We start from the raw sequence: 19,048 nt of genomic DNA on the forward strand, positions 1-19,048 counted from the left end.
GCACAACTAACAGCTATTCTTTACCACACTGTGTTAAAGACATAGGGTGCCTATAGTATTCCCCAGTTTACTCTGAAAGCTGAAAAATCAGTCAGACTACTGTTTTGTCATTAAGTTCATAAAACGTGACAAAACAGCAAAAATAAATTGGAAGGGATTAACTGTACAGCCATTTCCAAAAACAAAAACAAAATAATAAGAAGCTTTACCAACTATAGTTAGTACAGTGCATGTTGTAAATACGTCCTCAAAATGCCTTTGAAAATCTGGATCAAATAAAAGACATGTTCAGAAAACAGAAGCACGGGGTATTAAACGATGGCATAATTGTCCAACAGAACAGGCACGCAAAAGTGATGAATAGATTTTTTGACTGTTTTCGATGTTATTTATAATTGACCTGAACTTGGGTTTGGAGAGTAGTATTTCAAATTTTGCAATGGATACAAAATTTTGCAACATAGAAAATAGCGAGCAGCAAAATTCAGGACAACACACACCAGTGAAATGACGTAGCAGATTCAGTTTAATATAGGTAAATTCTGAAGTCACAAACTTTAGGAGAAACAACATGAAGTGGCAGCATAACTAAAATTTTGACAGGAATACAAGAACAGACGAACTAGTGATACATATTCATTAATCCTTGAAAGCAGCAGGGAAAACCGATAAAGGTAATGGCTTTCTGAAAGAGCCACTGAAAATTTTCACAGATTACTGCTTGTTTGGCCTCAGCTGCAGCATTGCAAACTCTCCCAGGCACCAAACCAAGAAAGCTGTTGAGGCCCTGAAGAGTGTGCAGAGAAGCTTTACCAAGGATGACTAGTATCAGTTTATGAGGAGAGATTGAAGGGATACAGTGAAAAAGTTAAGGAAAGACCTACAAGTATCGAAAATTGAGGAGTTTTAATAACGCATGTTGGGAGAAATCAGTTCCATTGGCCAGTAATACTGTAATCAGATGTCAGATTTAAAATAATTTGCAAAATAATTAATGAGTGAACTTTTTAACACATCTGAAATGTAATACCGGACAAGATGGTGGAATCACCTGAAGAGAAATAATCTGCAGGAATATGGAGACAGCTCTGTTAAATAGTTGATACAGACACAACATGATGAATGTCTCCACTCTGTGTTGGATAATTTTACAATTTAAATTAATCCGCAAATGTTTAATTATCTTTTTAAAAATCTGCAAGATTTTTGGAGACTAAGCAGTTTCTCAGACACCATTAAAAATTGAAAGGAAGTAGATAAAGTAGAGGTATATATTGGTCCATTTCCTCCTCCACAAACACATGTTAATCAACAATTTGTCATTCTTGCAGGTACCAATGCCCCTCTGGAAACTTTCTTCCCTTCCTTTGGACTCCATCCCTCCTTATCTCACTTCTTTCCATGTATTCTCTGACCTTCCTCTTAACCTTAACAGTTTGTACTCAAAGGATTTAGATTTATCCCTTTATACCCCACTTCATTAAATCTTTCAGTTGCATTTCAATGAAATATCTTGCTCCCATGCTAACACTTCCATCCTGGGGCTGCCAAATGTTCCAGTGATGGATTGATTTTAACAACTTCACAGCTTGATGCGTATTCTCCACTTTGATTAAATTTGGTGAGAATGGGAATCTATTTATTTCAGAGCCCCCTTCCCCTCCCCCATTTCTGAAGAAGGGTCCCAACCTGAAACATCAGCTTTCCTGCTCCTCTGATGCTGCCTGGCCTGCTGTGTTGCTCCAGCTCCACACTGTGATATCACAGACTCCAGCATCGGCAGTTCTTACTATCTTTGAGAAAAGAAATCTGATTTTCCAGGTAACGTATCAAGAGTTAGATGAGAATCCTGCTCGTGAGTGGTGAAGGGCCTATTTACTAGTATTAACACCTCATTATTACCGAACCTGAGACATCATTTATATACCAGTTGCTATTTTCCCCATACAGGAGAGAAACTAGATGACACAAATTCGTGACTTGAAAGTCTGAGTGATTATATGGTAGTTTCCTGGCATATTTCTTGGGCTTCCATCTTGGCTAATGGTTCGCAACTTCTCAGGCATGCTCCATGGGCAGAGACTGCCTTCACCTTGAACGACGGGTGGCAGCATCAGCAAAGTGCAAACCTTACCACATTATCATGGCACATCTCAGAATCATTTATACTACAATTCAGCACGTCAGTATTGCACTTTGGAGATCACTAGATATTTCTTGGTAATGATGCTGCCAGGTATTTTGTGCACAGGGACAGGCAGTCACATCATTGACTGGAAGAGGATGCATCTCAAGGCTCTTCAACTTCTTTCTTTGTGTTCACTTACTTTCTACCTAACTGGACCCTCACAGCCTCAGCATGTACAACAGCTAAACATCAAGTGTGTTTCAAGCAAACGATGATGTCTGAAAGTTTAAGGGAAAATATTCCTCAGTCCAGGCAAGGGGAGTGTGGTCAGTGAGTGGGTGCTGCTATAATCTGTCAAGCACAGCAGCTGATCTCAGTCCAAGAGACCTGGTCATATTCAGGAATATGGGGATCCATCTCAATGTGTGATGGAGGTGTTCATCAATGGTCACACTACTCTGCCTTTCACCGGAGGTGGGGAGGGGACAGGGCACAGGGGAGAGAAAGAAGAATACTGGTCCTTAACAATGTTGGGCATTAGGAAGCAGTAGCTCTGGGGGAGGGGAGACGAACAGTTAAATAAGGGCTTGGATATGAATGTGGGAATGTCAAGCTTAATGGAATTGACAGGCTATGCAGAAAGGAACCCGAGGGTTTGGGAAAGGCTGAGTAATAGTGCACCTACAGTCACAAACAAAGCCTGCAACTCTCTCTGGCGTGTTAGCTGTACGGTCTTCCATCTCTATTCAACTCTCACATGTACAATGATCATGAAAATGGCTGCCAGCACACCCAAAGTAGGCGAAGTAAGGTTATTTTTGTCAGCAGGCTCTACTTGTGTACAACATGAGGCCTTCTGAGGGGGAATTACATTAATTAGGCAATCACAGGTTCAAATTAAAGTCATTTGCATCTCAAAATTCTGCATGTGCAACTCAAGAACAGCAGCAACCTCCAATGGCTGCTGAATAGCTTCCAAATTAAGAATTTGCAGAAGGATGTGGAGGAGATACAGGAGGCTGACAAGTTATTCATCCTCAATGTCATTTCCACCAGATGAGCAAGATGCTGAAAGTGATGTGTTGGCACATAAGAACAAAACTCTGTCATTTGTGGGAACAGGTGTAGTCCACTTAGATGGTACACAGATCGTGTTGAGACCTCCATATCATAAATGAGACTGACTTCATTAATAGGAAAAGATTGTGTTTGGGTAATGTGCAAGTCATCTATGATGATCGTTACCACATCTTAGAAGTCTTTGCCAGAGACCCTGAAGCTGTCATGTCATCAAGGGAGTGGCCTTACAAGGATGGCTGTTCAGAGACCAGGGATACCCTCTCATGGCTGTCTACTGTAGCACAAACCTAAATTGTTGCCAAGGATAGACAGAACACAGCCCATTCTTTCACGTGGGCCACCGTGGGGCAAATAACAGGCCTCCTCATGAGGTGATTCTGATGTTTGCTGTATACTAGAGGCAGAATGCACCACGTAATCCTTACATGGTGTGCTCTGGACAACTGGAGCAGAAAAGAATGGATGTATGGGAAAGCAAAGTGCTAGCAGAATGGCAACAGCCTTTCTAGGAGAAATACTGAAGAAGGAAGGGATTGTCGAATTTTTAAGCCAAGTTGCATTAAAAAGAAAGAGATGCTATGTGTCTTAAAAAATTAAGATAGATAAGTCTCTGGGTCCCGATGGGATTGATCCCAGAATATTGAGGGAGGCACAAGAACAAATTACTGGAGCATTGACTGATATCTTTGTATCCTCTCTGGCAACAGATGAGGTCCCAAAGGACTGGAAAATAGCCAATGGTGCCCCATTGTTTAAGAAGGATATCAGGGATAATCCTTGAAATTACAGGCCTGAGTCTAATGTCAGTGGTAGGGAAATTATTGGAAAAGATCCTCAGGGACAAGATCTATACGCATTTAGAAGCGTTTGGACTTATTAGTGATAGACAGCATGGTTTTGTGCGGGGGAGGTCATGCCTCACTAATTTGATTGAGATTTTTGAAGAGGTGACGAAGATGATTGATGAGGGAAAAGCCGTTGGTGTTGTCTACATGGATTTTAGTAAAGCCTCTGACAAGGTCCCTCATGGCAGACTGGAAATAAAGGTGAAGTCACATGGTACCAGAGGTGAGCTGGCAAGATGGATATAGAACTGGCCTGATCATAGGAGACAGAGGGCAGCGGTGGAAGGACGCTTTTCGGAATGGAGGGTTGTTACTAGTGGTGTTCCACAAGAATCAGTGCTGGGACCTCTGCTGTTTGTGGTCTACATAAGTGATTTAGAGGAAAACATAGCTGGTCTAATTAGTATGTTTGTAGACGATACAAAGATTGATGGAGTTGCAGAGAGTGAGGAGGATTATCAGAAGATACAGCAGCATACAGATCAGTTGGAGGCATGGGCAGAAAACTGGCAGGTGGAATTTAATCTGCACAAACGTGAGGTGATGTGTTTGGAAGGTTAAGTAGAAGTGGAAATTATATGGTGAATGGCAGAACCCTTAGGAGTACTGATATGAAGAGGGATCTGGGTGTGCAGGTCCACAGATTACTGAAGGTGGCAGCACAAGTAGATAAGGTGGTAAAAAAAAGGCTTATGGCATGCTTACCTTCATTGGAAGGGGCATTGAGTATAAGGAGACTAGTTATGCTGCAGCTTTATAGAACTTTAGTTAGGCCACACTTGGAATATTGCGTACAGTTCTGGTCACCACATTACCAGAAGGATGTGGATGCTTTGGAGTGGATACAGAAAAGGTTTACTAGGATGTTTCCTGGCATGGGGGAGTTTTAGCTATGAAAAAATGTTGGCGAGACTGGGTTTGTTTTCACTGGAATGCTGGAAGTTGAGGGGTGACCTAATAGAAGTTTGTAAGATTGTGAATGGCATGGATAGAGTGGAAAGTATGAGGCTTTTTCCCAGAATGGAGGGTCAATTACTAGGGGACACAGGGAGGATGTTTAAAAGACTTGTGCGAGACAAGTTTTTCCACACAAGGAGTGGGGAGTGCCTGGAACACGTTGCCAAAGGAGGAGGTGAAAGCAGACACAATAGCAGCATTCATGAAGCACTTGGACGAATATATGAACAGGAAGGGAATAGAAGAGTACGGATCCTGTAAGTGAAGACAGTTTTAGTATGGAAGGGCAAAATGTGGCGGCGGAGGCCTGGAGGGCCGAAGGGACTGTTCCTGTGCTGTAATTTTTTTGTAGGAGGAACCAGGCTTGAGCACAGCAACACAAGATGCAACAAGACAGACAGCACTGAACTAAAACTTTGTTGGATGAAGTTATAACTCAATGACTGTAAATTTGTTGATGATAAGAAAGGCAAGCAGCCCCTTTTTAATCCCAAATGTGAACACAGCTTTTATTGTTTCTATGCTGTTCCTATTATGCAATAAGAGCTAACACTGACAAGTGAAGGTTTCACAACATCTGATGCTCCAAATTTAACAATGACATGTTACGCCATGAATAGCATTTGGGAAAGAGTAGCACCCCTTCAGTCAGGTTTCTAACATCGATGACTCTGAGGGAGGGTAGCCTCTGTAGCTCTATTCTTGTATCACCAGCTAAAATGACAGCCATTCAGATAGGTAATGGTGTAAAGTGTCAATATATTTATAAATGTGATACTACATTGTAGATAGGATGTCAACCTTGCCACCTAGATGCCCTCAGACTTTTCCTTCTCTTTTCCTCCAGGTGCTCCAGTTTCTTCCCACAGTCCAATGATGTGCAGGTTAGGTGGATTGGCCATGCTACATTGCCCATCATGTCTAGGGAGGTGCAGACTAGGTTGATTAGTCATGGGAAATGCAGGGGTACAGGGATAGGGTAGGAGGATGGGTCTGCGTGGGATGCTCTTTGGAGGGGTGGTGTGGACTTGATGAGCCGAATGACCTGCATTACACTATAGAGATTCTACGATTTGATCTGGTTGCAGTCCCAATTTCTGCAACTGGGTTGGAGAGATCCTGTTGACCTTAGAGTTGAGTGGACTACCCTGACAGTGTTCGTACCTAAAGGGCCCAAATGTGCTGAATGTGTCTTGGCCAGATGCAGATTCATCCTCCTCAGCTTGAAACTCCACAGTTTTGAGGGTTACAGGCAGGTTGGAGGTGGAGGTGCCCATAGAGTAGACTTCTCAGGATGTGTGTGTGGTTCCTCCTCCAGCTGGGTGCCTGCTGGCACCACCCTATCTCAAGAGAAAGGGGCACCTGCAGTGAGGTGAAAGTCCCTCATCTCCCTGCTGCCTTACTGTTAATGCTAACTAAGGTGTACAGGTTCGCAGACCTGTGCACGTTTGCATGGCAGCTACCTACTTGTCCATGAAGGTAGCCAAACACATGCATATCATAGCCAGCACAATGCAGCATTCCTTCCTAGAGCAACTACTGCCAATCATGTGCTCACTGTTGCACACAGACGTCAGAAAACAGAAACAAAATTACAGGGAATGCTGGTGAGGAGATGAATGTTGGCCACAGCCGCCTTGGCCTGCTCAGCACCATTATGGGTCATTAACTGCAGCAGTGAGACAAAGGGAGCAATTAAGATAAAAGTTGGCACTGTTGTTGTGTATTGATGCAGATGAAGGTAAGGTGTGCCGGATGAGTAGAAAGCCAGAGAACAAGGTGTTGTAGATTTTTTTTTAAGTTGGGGGAGGTGGGAGGGAGGGAAAGAGGGAGCTCTCTGGGAAGCGGTTGGGTTAGAGCAATCAAGGGAAGATGCATGCAACAGTGAGTGTGGTAGACCATGAGCTATGAAAGGAGATGTGTGCAATGCCCGAGTTATAGTCGGTATAAGGCAGAGGAAAGATAGATGCACCTACCTTTTCACTTTCCTCCAGCACCGCTCGGTATTCCTTAGGACTATGGAAACAGCGCTGACCCAAGTAGCAACTTTGGTTCAGGCTAGCAGAGTCTGGTACAGTGGTCTACTTGGGCAGTCTGGGTATAAAGAAGACAGGCCTCCTCTCCACCACTGTCTACCAGGAACACCATGTCCCTGTCCATACAGTGGGATGCCAATTCGCCATGAACACAATCTCCTTTGGAATTCATGAGATAAATGAATGGTGAAGAGCAGTACCTGTATTGCAGCATTTGAAATGATGTGAAGTTGGGATTTAAAACACAGTGCACATGGCGGCAATCCCAGAAGATACTGGCACCGAGCACTTCACGCTCCTGAGTGCAAGCTAGCATGACAGCAGTGCCAATGAGGCCTTCATGTGGTGAGCAGAATAAAATTACACAAGAAAAGTTGCTAGGACTCATGGAGGTAAACCCTCCATGAAACTCCCCAACACAGACACTTGACCAAATTTTCATATAATTCAGACCACAGAACTTTTGTTGAAGGTCTAATAGAATATAATGCAAGCAGAATTCTAAGACGCAGTTTTTAAAATAAACCATAGGAAAACAATGTGAAAGTAAAAGTTAAATAACCTCATCCCTTTTCCAAATCAGTTCTGTCCCACCTGCGCATTCTTGCACTGTATTACACACAATCCCTTCACTTTCCAGAAAGATATCTAATTGCCTCTTGATGAAATCATACTGTAATGAACACATTTTGCCAGAACAAAGTCAAAGATTACAGCTCCACACTTTTTCTGTTCTGAAGTGACTCGAGAGAAGGAAAAATTAGCTGGAATGTTTCAAGGACACACTATACTTTCAATGAAACACAGCAAGTGGCTTAGCCAACTCTCCCAGCCAAATACACAAGAGACACATGTAGCAGAAAGCTCAAAACTAAGTGCATACGCTCTCTAAGATGGCCAAACATTTAAAAACCATGCTGCAGAGACTAAAAAAAAAAAATCAATAATTAAAATTAAGCACTATAACTGCTAATATCGCACAAAGCCATTGAAGCTTATATTGCCAAATATTTAAGTTTCTGAATTCAAATTTTAGAATGAATTATAAACATATCACAGACTGAACAATCTAATTTAAAGGATGAGAAATGCTCATATGCATACCTGAACAAGAGCGACTCCAGCCATTAATATTAACAGCGAAAGCCATTGATAAACACCCAGGTTTTTACCAAGCATCGTCACAGAAAAGAAAGCTGTAGTAAGAACCTTCAGCTGGTAAGTAACCTGCAAATGACAGAAGTTACATTATAACAACAAGTAATTTATTTAATTTAACAATATATAGAAATCCTACCTACACTTGTATCTCTTAGTTATTGAAATGTGGCCAGTTGTTTTCCACGGTTTTATACTTTCACAATTCCTTGAACACATGATTACCTCGATCCACCAAAGCATGAGCGTTTCCAAGATACAGGATAGCATTAATGTAAGCATAGAGTCGAAGCTATGCAATTTCACATCAGCTACTAGATGTGACATCTTATTAGAATGCCTGACTCAAGACACAACTGATACTCTACAGAAAGCTGAGCCAGGGATACCATTCAAAGAGGATCCAAAGGGAGGATTTCAAAGACTGCTTCAAAGCCTCCACGCAGATCTGCTCTATTAACATTAACATATGGGAGAAGATGCCCAGTCGCATCCAAAATGAACCATGTCAAGACCTTTCAACTAACAGCACTAGCCAGAGAGACAATGGCAAGAGAGAACGAAAGACAGGATAGCTGCTCAAGCCAACCACCTCTGGTCAGTTGAAAGCTAATGTCCTCTGTTGAGGCTACAAGGTTAAAGTAGGGCTCATTGGCCATCAGCAAATTCACATCAACACTGACATCTCATTCAACCCAACCAACCACAAGGGGCAGTCACCCTCTAAATTCAGGATTGTTGATAATGACAACTGCCTTTATTCTAAAACTGCATAAGGAAATCATTCAATTCAGTTAATCATCCTTAAAACACGTATTCCCTAATAGGTATCATGCTTTCATTGTAAAAGTTAATTGAAGTTGCACTAAACCTTCTTTGCTGATTGTTGATAATCTGTTCCAGCAATCAAGTTTTATCTCCATTAAACTTTCAGCAATTTGAGATTTTCTTTGTGCACTCAGATATTCCAGTTCTTCACTCTCATTCCCATGTCTTTCATTTTGACAAAGACCTGGATTATGTTCCTTCTCAGTCAGTGGTTTTCCATGATTTAAAGTTGCAATGCCAAAATCAATTTCATCATTCCTCTGATGCACTCAAATGCTAAATGCTACAAAAACTTTGGGTTTCTAGCAATGTCTCAATTTTAGAATTCACATCTTTAATTTCAAATATCACCATGGGCTCACTGCTTCCAATCTTCATAATGACCTCCAATTCAAAAATTCTCAGAGTTTCCTGCACTCCACTAATTCTGAAACAAACAGAAGCTGCTGGGAAAGCTCAGCAGGTCTGGGAATATCTGTGGAAAGAAATCAGAGTTAACGTTTCAGGTCAAACTGGTTTTGAGGGTCATTCGACCTGAAACATTAACTCTGATTCCTCTCCATAGATGCTGCCAGACCTACTGAGGCTTTCCAGCAATTTCCGTTTTTGTTTCTGATTTACAGCATCCACAGTTTTTTCAGTTTTTATTTTCCACTAATTCTGGTCTCTTAGGTTTCACCAACTTTAATCACTGCACCACTGACAGTTGTAACTTCAGCTATCCAGGACCTAACTTCAGGAACTTCCTCCAAAATTTTCTCTGCTTCTCCATCACATATTCCTCTGACATTTCTTAAATGTTAACTCTTCACTTAGGCCAATATCATCATCTGTAGCTCGGTGTCAAGTTTTGATTGATAATGTTTCTGCGAAGAACTGATATATTTCACTATGTTAATGGTTCTATTTATGCAAGTTTTTGTTGCTGAATACTCCTTGTGGAAATTTTCAGAAGTCATCTGACAAAACAAAACAAACTAACATTTTCAACCAAGTCATGTCTTGAAATATTGTTAATAGATTAATAATGTGAAATTCTCCAAAACCCATTATTCCCAGATAAGAAATGCATGAAAAAATAAATCATAAACAGAGAAAGAATATTTGGATTTGAGGTCTGGAAAAAAGCTAAAGAGATAAATATCTCACCTGGTATGTCGCTGCATCTAAATTGGACAACGCTACATAAAGAAGGTTATTCTGAAGTGTATAAATTCCAGAAGGAATGGCAAGTTTTAGTGTATCCATTGGTTTGTTAATAATTTCATCTTTTAATACTCTATTTAGTGCTTTAAAACTGTAATCTAAGGGAAAAGAAGGTGAAAATAGCATAAATAGACCTTGGCTTTCAAAGTGCTCATGCTGGCATTTTTAATTATTTAAAGGATTACAATTTGTATCAAACAGTTCACCGATCGGTTTTAAAACAAAAATTTACTAATCATTAAAAAAGTACAATACAACTAAATTCATAAAACTAATCTGGAAGCAGTATTGATGATAAAAGAAAATTGTTATCGAAATTTAAGTAGTAATTAGGGGAAGTTTCTCGTAGCACTTTCTTTGAAATTCATAGAAAAGCAAGTTACAATAATGGATTATATATAGTTTTTCCAACTGAGATGAGCACAGACAGATCTAGTATTTGTAAATTGACTGACGTAAACCAAAATGTTTACCCTCCTACAGGATTCCAAGCATCAGTCACGTCATCTAACATGACTAAAGGTAACGTGACCTACTGCATCTGTGGCTGCTGAGTGATAGAATTATCAACGTCACTTTTATTATCTTTAATATTAAGGAAGAAAGCTCTGGGCTATGGGAAGGTGTCAATGGACTGGTCGTGTAGGCAGAAAAATGGCAAATGGAATTCAATTTGGACAAATCTGACAAAACATATTTGGGGAAGGCAAACAAGGCAAGGAAATAAACAACAAATGGAGGAGTTCTGGGAAGTGCAGAAGAACTGAGGAAGCTTGGAATACTTTTTCACAAATCCCTGAAAAGAATCAAGACAGAGAGATAAAATAGTCATGAAGACATGTGCAATGTCTTTCTATATCCTATACTTCAGCCAATAAAAGAACAGGGGAGTTTATGTTAGAAACATATTGGACACTTGTTAAACTGTAGCTCGAGCGTCATTCCATTATAAGGAGAATAGAATTGGACAAGTGAGAATACAGAAGATACTTAAAAGAATGTTGCCAGGAATGAAGACATTTGGCCATGAAGAAACATTGGATATACTTAGGCTTTCCTTGGAACAAAAAGGTGGCTAAGAGGAGATTCAAGGTGCAGAAAATTACTGAAGGCCGAGACAGAAGATTACAAGGACCTATTTCCTTAAGCAGGAGGCCATGGATTTATCATAATTGGTAGAATTGGGGTGGGAGGATGAGAGTTTAATTTTTCATCCACAGAGTGGGTGGAACTGCCTCAAAAGGTGGGAGAGGCAGAAACTCTCCAATCTTGTACAAGAATGACACTTGGATATTCACCTGAGGCCATAAATATAAGACTACTGAGCAAGAATTGGAAGGCCAGATTAGGCTGGATAATTCTTTTGCAGCCAGCACAGATACAATGGACTAAATGACGCTTTCTGTGTTGCAAATATTTCCATACTTCTATGTTCTATACCACTTTGCCAGACATATTTATTTTTGCCAAATATTTAGCCAAATCTATTTTAATGGCTGTTATTGATTCAATTTCCAGCAGTGTTAGAACTATCACGTACATTTAAATAAATAGCCTTAACTTATTCCTTTATATCTGCAAATCTATGTTACTGAATCATTAATCAATGAAAATAGTTCTTCAATTTATTTAATGGTTGAGTAGGAGAAATAGTGGTGCATGTCCGGGGCGTAGCCAAAGGGGACTTTGGAATGCACACAAACAGGTCCAGCTAAGGCTTTCTGCGATTCGGCATTTATGATTCATACACAACTCTTTTTATTCATTCTGATCTGACCTCCAAATACCAGTATATTAGGGTAGTTGACAAGGTAATTTAAGAAAGAAGTTTTTGACAGGGGCATTCCATACATTCTAATGCTTCATTTTATATATTAAAGCTAGAAAATATTACTACAATCTTAAATCAGAAAGAATACATTTTATAATCATGTACATACTAGAATCCTTGTAGACTAATAAAAGGCACGCTGCAATCTTCATCATTTCAGCGATTACGACAGCAGTTGATGCTAGGTAACGGGGTCCTTCTTCCTTGAATGTACGTGAGTAACGCATAGTCAGCACGAGGCTGGTTGTCTGAAAAACTAGAACTCCCAGTGAAATGTATTTCAAATTGAGTGACATGTTTCCACTTTTATTTGCCTGGAAAATAGTTAAAGGTTGACACTAATTCATATCATTAGAGCACTTTTATTTTCAGGTTTTATTCTGTAAACATAAAAACAAGCCTTTCTGAATTTCCCAGAGACACCAGTGCTAGAAGTCACAACATGGATGGCAGCTGGAGGAGGGAGAAGGAGAGGCAACTTACTTGTACAAATTTGAGTGGTATTAATGGAATACAAGTCAACTGTGTCTATTATATTCCACCTTTAAATGTCAACTTTAGTGTCAGGGACAAATGGATGATGTGGTTTGATATATGGTTTTACAGCTCCCATTTATTTTTAAGTTATACATTTAGGCATCTAAGAGAAGTTAGTCAGTATTCCTTTACTCTTGGGATTACATTATGATTGATTTATATTCCCATTGGTGTTAAAGACTAACTGTCCCACTCCATTCTGATGGTTTGTTATATTCCTCGCACGACTTATTTTCTAGTCAAATTATCAGTCTGCTGTTACTGCTTCTTGTAGCATGATATGCCGTGCTCATTTTGTCCTGCACATATATTGTGGCTTGGCTGAACCACTCCGTGATATGTCGGCCACTATGCCTAGGTCAATCCCTTTCTGCTGCTCTGAATCTTCCCTCCAGAAGAGATCTCTGTAGCTTTTCACCTCTGGTCAAATTGGAGAAATACATTTTTGTTTCTAGGCAGCATTTTTCAGATTGTTTTTGCTCTTATAATTTCACGTCTCTCTTCATTTGGCTAACTATATTACTTGGCCTAATTTTAAGACTCATTATTGCCAAGATTTTGAGCAAGTTGTACAACATTGCATTGCCTTCAATGGTCAAATTACTACGTGCAGAAAATATAATTCAAACAGTTTAAGATTTGAATATTATTTCCTAAAAATCAAATAAATTTGAAGCTAATTCACATTTAATTTGACTCTTTGTATTTTGGGGCTGAGGAAATTAGTTTCCCCTTCTTTTGTCCTCCTTTGGACGTAGCCAAGGAAAGCAGGGACATGATTTAACCATAAATCACAGCAAGGACCACTCATTTAAGATTGCCACCTTCAATTTTCCTCCCACATCCACTGATGGACATTTGGAATAGGTTTCCATCAAAAAGCTTGCAATTAAGAAGCAGTTAAGTGAGCCAACATGGAAGAGAGGAATAAAAGGACATGATTAAAAGAAATGGGATCTGGCTTGCAAAGAGCCTAAATGTCAACATCGACAAATTAAGCTTGGAAGGTTGAGGTATGGTGAGGTGTCCCTCCCTGTAGGTCAGACGTTTTGAGTTCAAGTCCTACCTGCCTACAAGTGTGTCATAACAGGTTGGTTAACATACTTTCTTTTTGGCCAAATGATCTGTGCTATCAACTATAGGTACAAGCACTTGATGTGATATTGGTTAACTCCTTCAAACAGAATATTGCTAAATACTTGTTTGAGAATGGGTTTGAACATTAATGGGGAAATTTATTCCAGATTAATAAGAGAACACAGGCATGAAGAAACTTACTAAATTTTGCTTCCCAAGAACGTCAGCTGCCTTTGCATCAGAATTTAAGACACGACTGATGTCTAGATTCGCCACAGGAAAATAATCACATATGCTTCAACCACAAAGTACCCAGAATTTGGCTGTGATTATATATGGCTCATCACCACCTTCTCAAGAGCAATTAGGGATAGGCAACAAACGTTGGCCCAGCCAGAGACACCCGCCGTCTATGAAAGAATGAATACAAAACCGTAGCAAACATATCAGCAATTAAAATTATATATGTACAAATATTCAAATTAAGCATGGTGCTACAGATATTTCAACACTTAATATTTGCTGTCAGGCAAAACTATCATGTATTTCTAAATAGTCTTTGAAACACGTAGACCAACAGACGCTATTTTTTAAACCTCATTCATTACTCGTTTTCCAAGCACGTTATAACCTGATCAAGTTTCAATGGCTAGTTTCTCTCTGGAGCAGACTTTTTGTTACCCTCAGCTTCTACCGGATCCGAGAGTTGTGAAAGACATTCATTAGATGATAAAATATTTGAGCTCTCTGTTCTTGGCCTGGTAATGATTAAAATCTTAAAGAAAGAAAGACATGCATTCATATAGCAGTTTATTTTAAACCACCGCTGGACTTCTCAGCCAGTTTGTTAAGTTATATGCTTATATTGCAATATAAAAAGTGGTAGCCAATTGTACGTACCGCAAGCTCCCACGAAAAGCAGTGGGACGTAGGGGTAAGGGGGTAGATGGGAGTTTGGGGTAGGGGAGCTTAGTTTAACCAAAAGACGGCACCTCCGACAGTGAAGCACTTCCTCGAAATAGTACTGGAGTATCAGCCTTGATTTATTACTCAAGCCCGGGAGGAGGACTTGAACCCGGAACTTTGAGAGTCAGAGGCGAAAGTCACCCACTGAGTGACTTGGTAGTTGTTGTTAAGTTCCGGACGATAAAAGTGAGAGGTTAACTTAATTGAGACAGGCAATTGAAAAAAAAATGGGGGTACCTGATGAGCGATGTTGTACTTTTAGCTTGAGACTGTGGAATCGGAGCCGTTGGCTGACCAGGCAGCTTTCTGTCAAATTGAGGCAGCTATTAGTTAATTCCAGCAGCCGGGGCAGATGCCAGTGCGCCTGCTCACCTCAAGCGCCATGGCCGATGCCACTTTTGAGTTTAGGTTTGTGTCCGCGTTGGTGAGAGTGCGTGTTGTCGCGCCGTTGGGAGATATCCCGTGTGACCGACTGTCAGCCGTCTTCTCCTCTGCGTCTCACCTGAGGGTCCTCTCAGAGCAATGGCCGTTACTCCCCAACAGCGACGGGCTGCTCATCTCTTCTCGCGAGAACATTGCTCCCTCTCCCATCCACTAGGCAATAGTCCAAACCACAGACCCAAGAAAAGGCACACCCTACCACACCACACAATATTACAAAGAGATCCTCCTGTTTGAGCAACTTGAACTTAGTATATCTAGTAATGCATCAATGCTTAAAACCTTTCGCTGTGTCCTATAGGCGCGCAAGTGCGTTTTTTTTTTGAAGTAGAAAACAACGGCAGTCAAATTTGCGCGCAAGTTCCCCCAGAACAACATTACGGTTGCCAGATGATCAACTGTCTCAGGTACTGGTTCGGGAATAAATATTGACCATAACTTCCGGAAGGACTTCTCTTTTCTAATCAATGGTGCCACGGGATCGCTTGCGTTCATCTGCAGAATGCTTGATAGAGCTTTGCTTTAACTTCTCATTCCAGAAGCCATGAGTGCAACATCTTCTCAGTACTACATTGCAGCATCAGGCGAGATTTAATGCAAGATTGAATAAACTTTATAAGCATCACTACCTCCCCCTCCTTGCTTTCTCCCAGAATCACAAAAAACAATAAGTTAGAAAATCTTTGACTATCCCCTATGCACATGGCACTTGACCACCATTCTTCTGGCTGCAAAAAAGCAAATTCTTGGAAAGCAGCAGCAACATGTATGAATCTCCCTCTCCCTTCCCAATTGCAGTAACTGACGGAAGATGCAACAAACAAAAGAGTTTTGCACACAAGGGAGACAACACAGTGTTGCATTTTGTTCAAGTTAAAATTTATTGCATCAAAACAGCAAACTATTGCAAATACTGAAGACTGGAACTAAAACTTGCTGAAGAAACTCAGTAGGCCTAGCAGCATCTTTAGAGAGAGAAACAGAACTAACGTTTTAGTCTAATATGACCTTTCTTCAGAACTGTTATGACATTTTTCTGCATTTAGTCCACAGATAGTTTAATGGAAAAATGTCACCAGTGGTATCAATCTTGAAGGTTCCAAGTTTGACTGCTAGTCTATTTATATTGGCTGATCTTTGGCAAGATGGTGGTGAATACTACACTTAATCTAATTTCACCTTTATCAAGGAGAGAAGAGTTAGCAAGGTTTACTCTAAATTCTTGGTACCTGGTGGGCATTTTTGGAAACCTATGTGTATATGTTGTAGCGAATGAAGAGCTAGAAAATTTTGATAACATCTAATGTTTAATGAGATGTTGAAATTGAAAGATGCTCAGGAGAAATTGATTCTACGGAAATTCTCAAAGTTTACTAAGCAAGAATAGCTTAAAGAGTAATTGGGACCTCAAACACTCTACTTTGGATTCAGTTACTATTTGTAGATGAGGGGATAATAAAGGAAAAATGACATTTTATTCATACTGGAATCTGTCAATTTAGAGTCAGAGAAATACAACACGGAAACGGACCCTTTGGTCCAACTCGTCCATGCTGACCAGATATCGGAATTAATTTAGTCCCATTTGCTAGTATTTGGCCCACATCCCTCTAAACCCTTCCTACTCATATACCCATGAGATGCTTTTTAAATGTTGCCATTGTACCAGCCTCCACCACTTCCTCTGGCAGTTAATTCCATACACGCACCACCCTCTGCATGAAAAAGTTGCCCCTTAAGTCTGTTTTAAGTCATTCCCCTCTCGCCTTAAGCCTTTAGATTTGGACTCCCCTAACCTGCGGAAAAGACATTGACTATTCACCCTATTCAGGCTCTTCATGATATTACAAACCTCCATTAGGCTCACCCCGCAAACTGCGACACTCCAGGGAAAATAGTGCCAGCCGATGCAGCCTCTCCCTACAGCTCAAACTCTCCAACCCTGGCAACATCCTTGGAAATCTTTTCTGAACCATTTCAAGTTTCACAACATCCTTCCTATAGCAAGAAGGCCAGAACTGGTTTCCACAAGTGGCCTCACCAATGTCCTGTACAGCCACAACATGACCTCCTAAATCCTATACTCAAATGCACTGACCAATAAAGGCAAGTGTACCAAATGCCTTGTTCACGACCCTGTCTACCCTGATCCCACTTTCAAGGAAATATGAACCTGCACTTCAAGGTCCATTTGTTCAGCAACATTCCCCAGGACCTTACCATTAAGTATATATGCCCTGCACTGATTTGCCCGACCAAATCATAGCACCTGACGTTTACCTCAATTAAACCCCACCTGCCACTCCTCGGTATTTTTATTTTATTCATTCACAGGATATGGGCGTCACTGGCTGGGCAGCATTTATTGCCCATTAGAGTCAACCACATTACTGTGGGTCTGGAGTCACACATAGACCAGACCAAGGAAGGATGGCAGTTTCCTTCCCTAAAGGATATTAGTGAACCAGATCGGTTTTCCTGACAATTGGCAATGGATTCATGGTAAGACTCTAAATTCCAGATTTTAAAAACAATTTAAATTCCTCCATCTGCCCTGGCGGGATTCGAACCTGGATCCCCAGAACATTACCTGGATCTCTGGATTAACAGTCCAGCAATAATACCGCTAGGCCATTGCCACCCATCTGATCAAGGTCCTGTTGTACTCGGAGGTAACCTTCTTCGCTGTCTACTACATCACCAATTTTGATGTGATCTGCAAACTTACTAACCATACCTCCCATATTCACATCCAAATAATTTATATAGATGACAAAAAGCTGTGGACCCAGCATCAATCCCTGCTGCACACTGCTGGTCACAAGACTCCAGTCCAAAAAGCAACCCTCTACCACCACCCTCAGACTCCTACCTTCTAGCAAATTTTGTACAGTCACAAAAGATTTTCCAAAGTATGTTTGGAAGAATGCTGCTGTAAAAAAAAGAACAGTACTGGTTATAAAGATCCTAAATGTGATCCTTCACTACTGCTTTATAAGCCAATGTGACCACAATAGTAAGAAATGATACTGTTAATCTTCATGTCCCAGCGTCAGGAATTTGCTTAAAATCTGGTTTCTAATCAGTTTGAATGACTTCTGCTGGTCAAAGTGGGCAGAAGGGATACTAGAAGGTACTTCGCACTTTTGCAACTTGTAGAACAAAAGGAACCAATGGACTTAAGATAGGAACAGTAATATAAAAGGATAGTGGGAAATTTTTAAATTATCTACAGTGTATATTTTCCCAAAGCTACCACATAGAAATTTAATAGTAATCCCAGTACATTGGATCAGATATCTTTCAGAAACTGCAGACAAAAATTTTATTCATAAAGCTTTTGGATTTTGTGGAAAACACATTTTAACTCTATCAAAAATGTGTCGAGTTTCTGAACAGAATTACTGCCATGAAATGAATCAATGGAGATCATTATTTAGTTTCCACGTACCCATGTCTGCAGCAATTTGTGATAGAGATCATATTGTATTATTGAAACTCTGAAAGCAAAATTGCGTCGCTTGTGGGAGCCCCTGAAAAAGTTAAACTTCAAGCTTATGTTCAAAAATGCAACAAGAGGGTTCTAACAAATAATTCTTTCATGTCAGTTATATTTGCTAATAAAGGTTAATATATTATCACAAGATAAACTTTAAAGGAAGAACTCAACTGCTTGTTAACTTTGACAGTTATCTTCTAACTGTTGTGAATACTTTGACATGTAATGTCAAGATAGACAAAATTAAGCAGTCTTATTATTTTGTACAACTACTTTCTTTCCGATTTAAAAGTTCACATTTCAATGTTTTAGAATGATATAGATGGACAATACTGTGCTTCATGCTAGCAACTGATCATACAATAAAGGATGTTTCAGGCATGTTTTGTAAAGTTTAATTAAAGCTTTATTTTGAAAGATATTTATAGGCAATGGAAACCAGAAAATTCATTTGTAAAC

At 40.2% G+C, this 19,048-nt stretch overlaps 2 protein-coding genes across 8 annotated transcripts in view; one reads left to right on the forward strand and one right to left on the reverse strand.

Moving 5' to 3' along the window:
- Positions 1-19,048, forward strand: part of trmt13 (tRNA methyltransferase 13 homolog) — a 147,569-nt gene that overhangs the window by 33,088 nt on the left and 95,433 nt on the right. The window lies entirely within an intron of this gene.
- LOC109930050 (UDP-N-acetylglucosamine transporter-like) overlaps positions 1-19,048 on the reverse strand; it is a 49,454-nt gene that overhangs the window by 18,978 nt on the left and 11,428 nt on the right. For 2 of the 6 annotated variants that reach the window (XM_048602478.1, XM_048602484.1), the window contains exons 1-5: positions 14,887-15,659; positions 13,885-14,093; positions 12,179-12,383; positions 10,182-10,336; positions 8,151-8,273 (exon numbers count right to left, since the gene is read on the reverse strand). In XM_048602478.1, the coding sequence (XP_048458435.1) occupies positions 8,151-8,273; positions 10,182-10,336; positions 12,179-12,365 (465 nt within the window). In that variant the 5' untranslated portion in view covers positions 12,366-12,383; positions 13,885-14,093; positions 14,887-15,659. Of the gene's footprint in view, positions 1-8,150; positions 8,274-10,181; positions 10,337-12,178; positions 12,384-13,884; positions 14,094-14,583; positions 15,660-19,048 lie in introns of those variants that run through there. The other 4 variants (XM_048602480.1, XM_048602483.1, XM_048602481.1 and 1 more) reach the window with 3 other exon arrangements.

Source organism: Rhincodon typus, chromosome 10, assembly GCF_021869965.1.
Source record: "Rhincodon typus isolate 14 chromosome 10, sRhiTyp1.1, whole genome shotgun sequence".
Lineage (NCBI taxonomy): Eukaryota > Metazoa > Chordata > Chondrichthyes > Orectolobiformes > Rhincodontidae > Rhincodon > Rhincodon typus.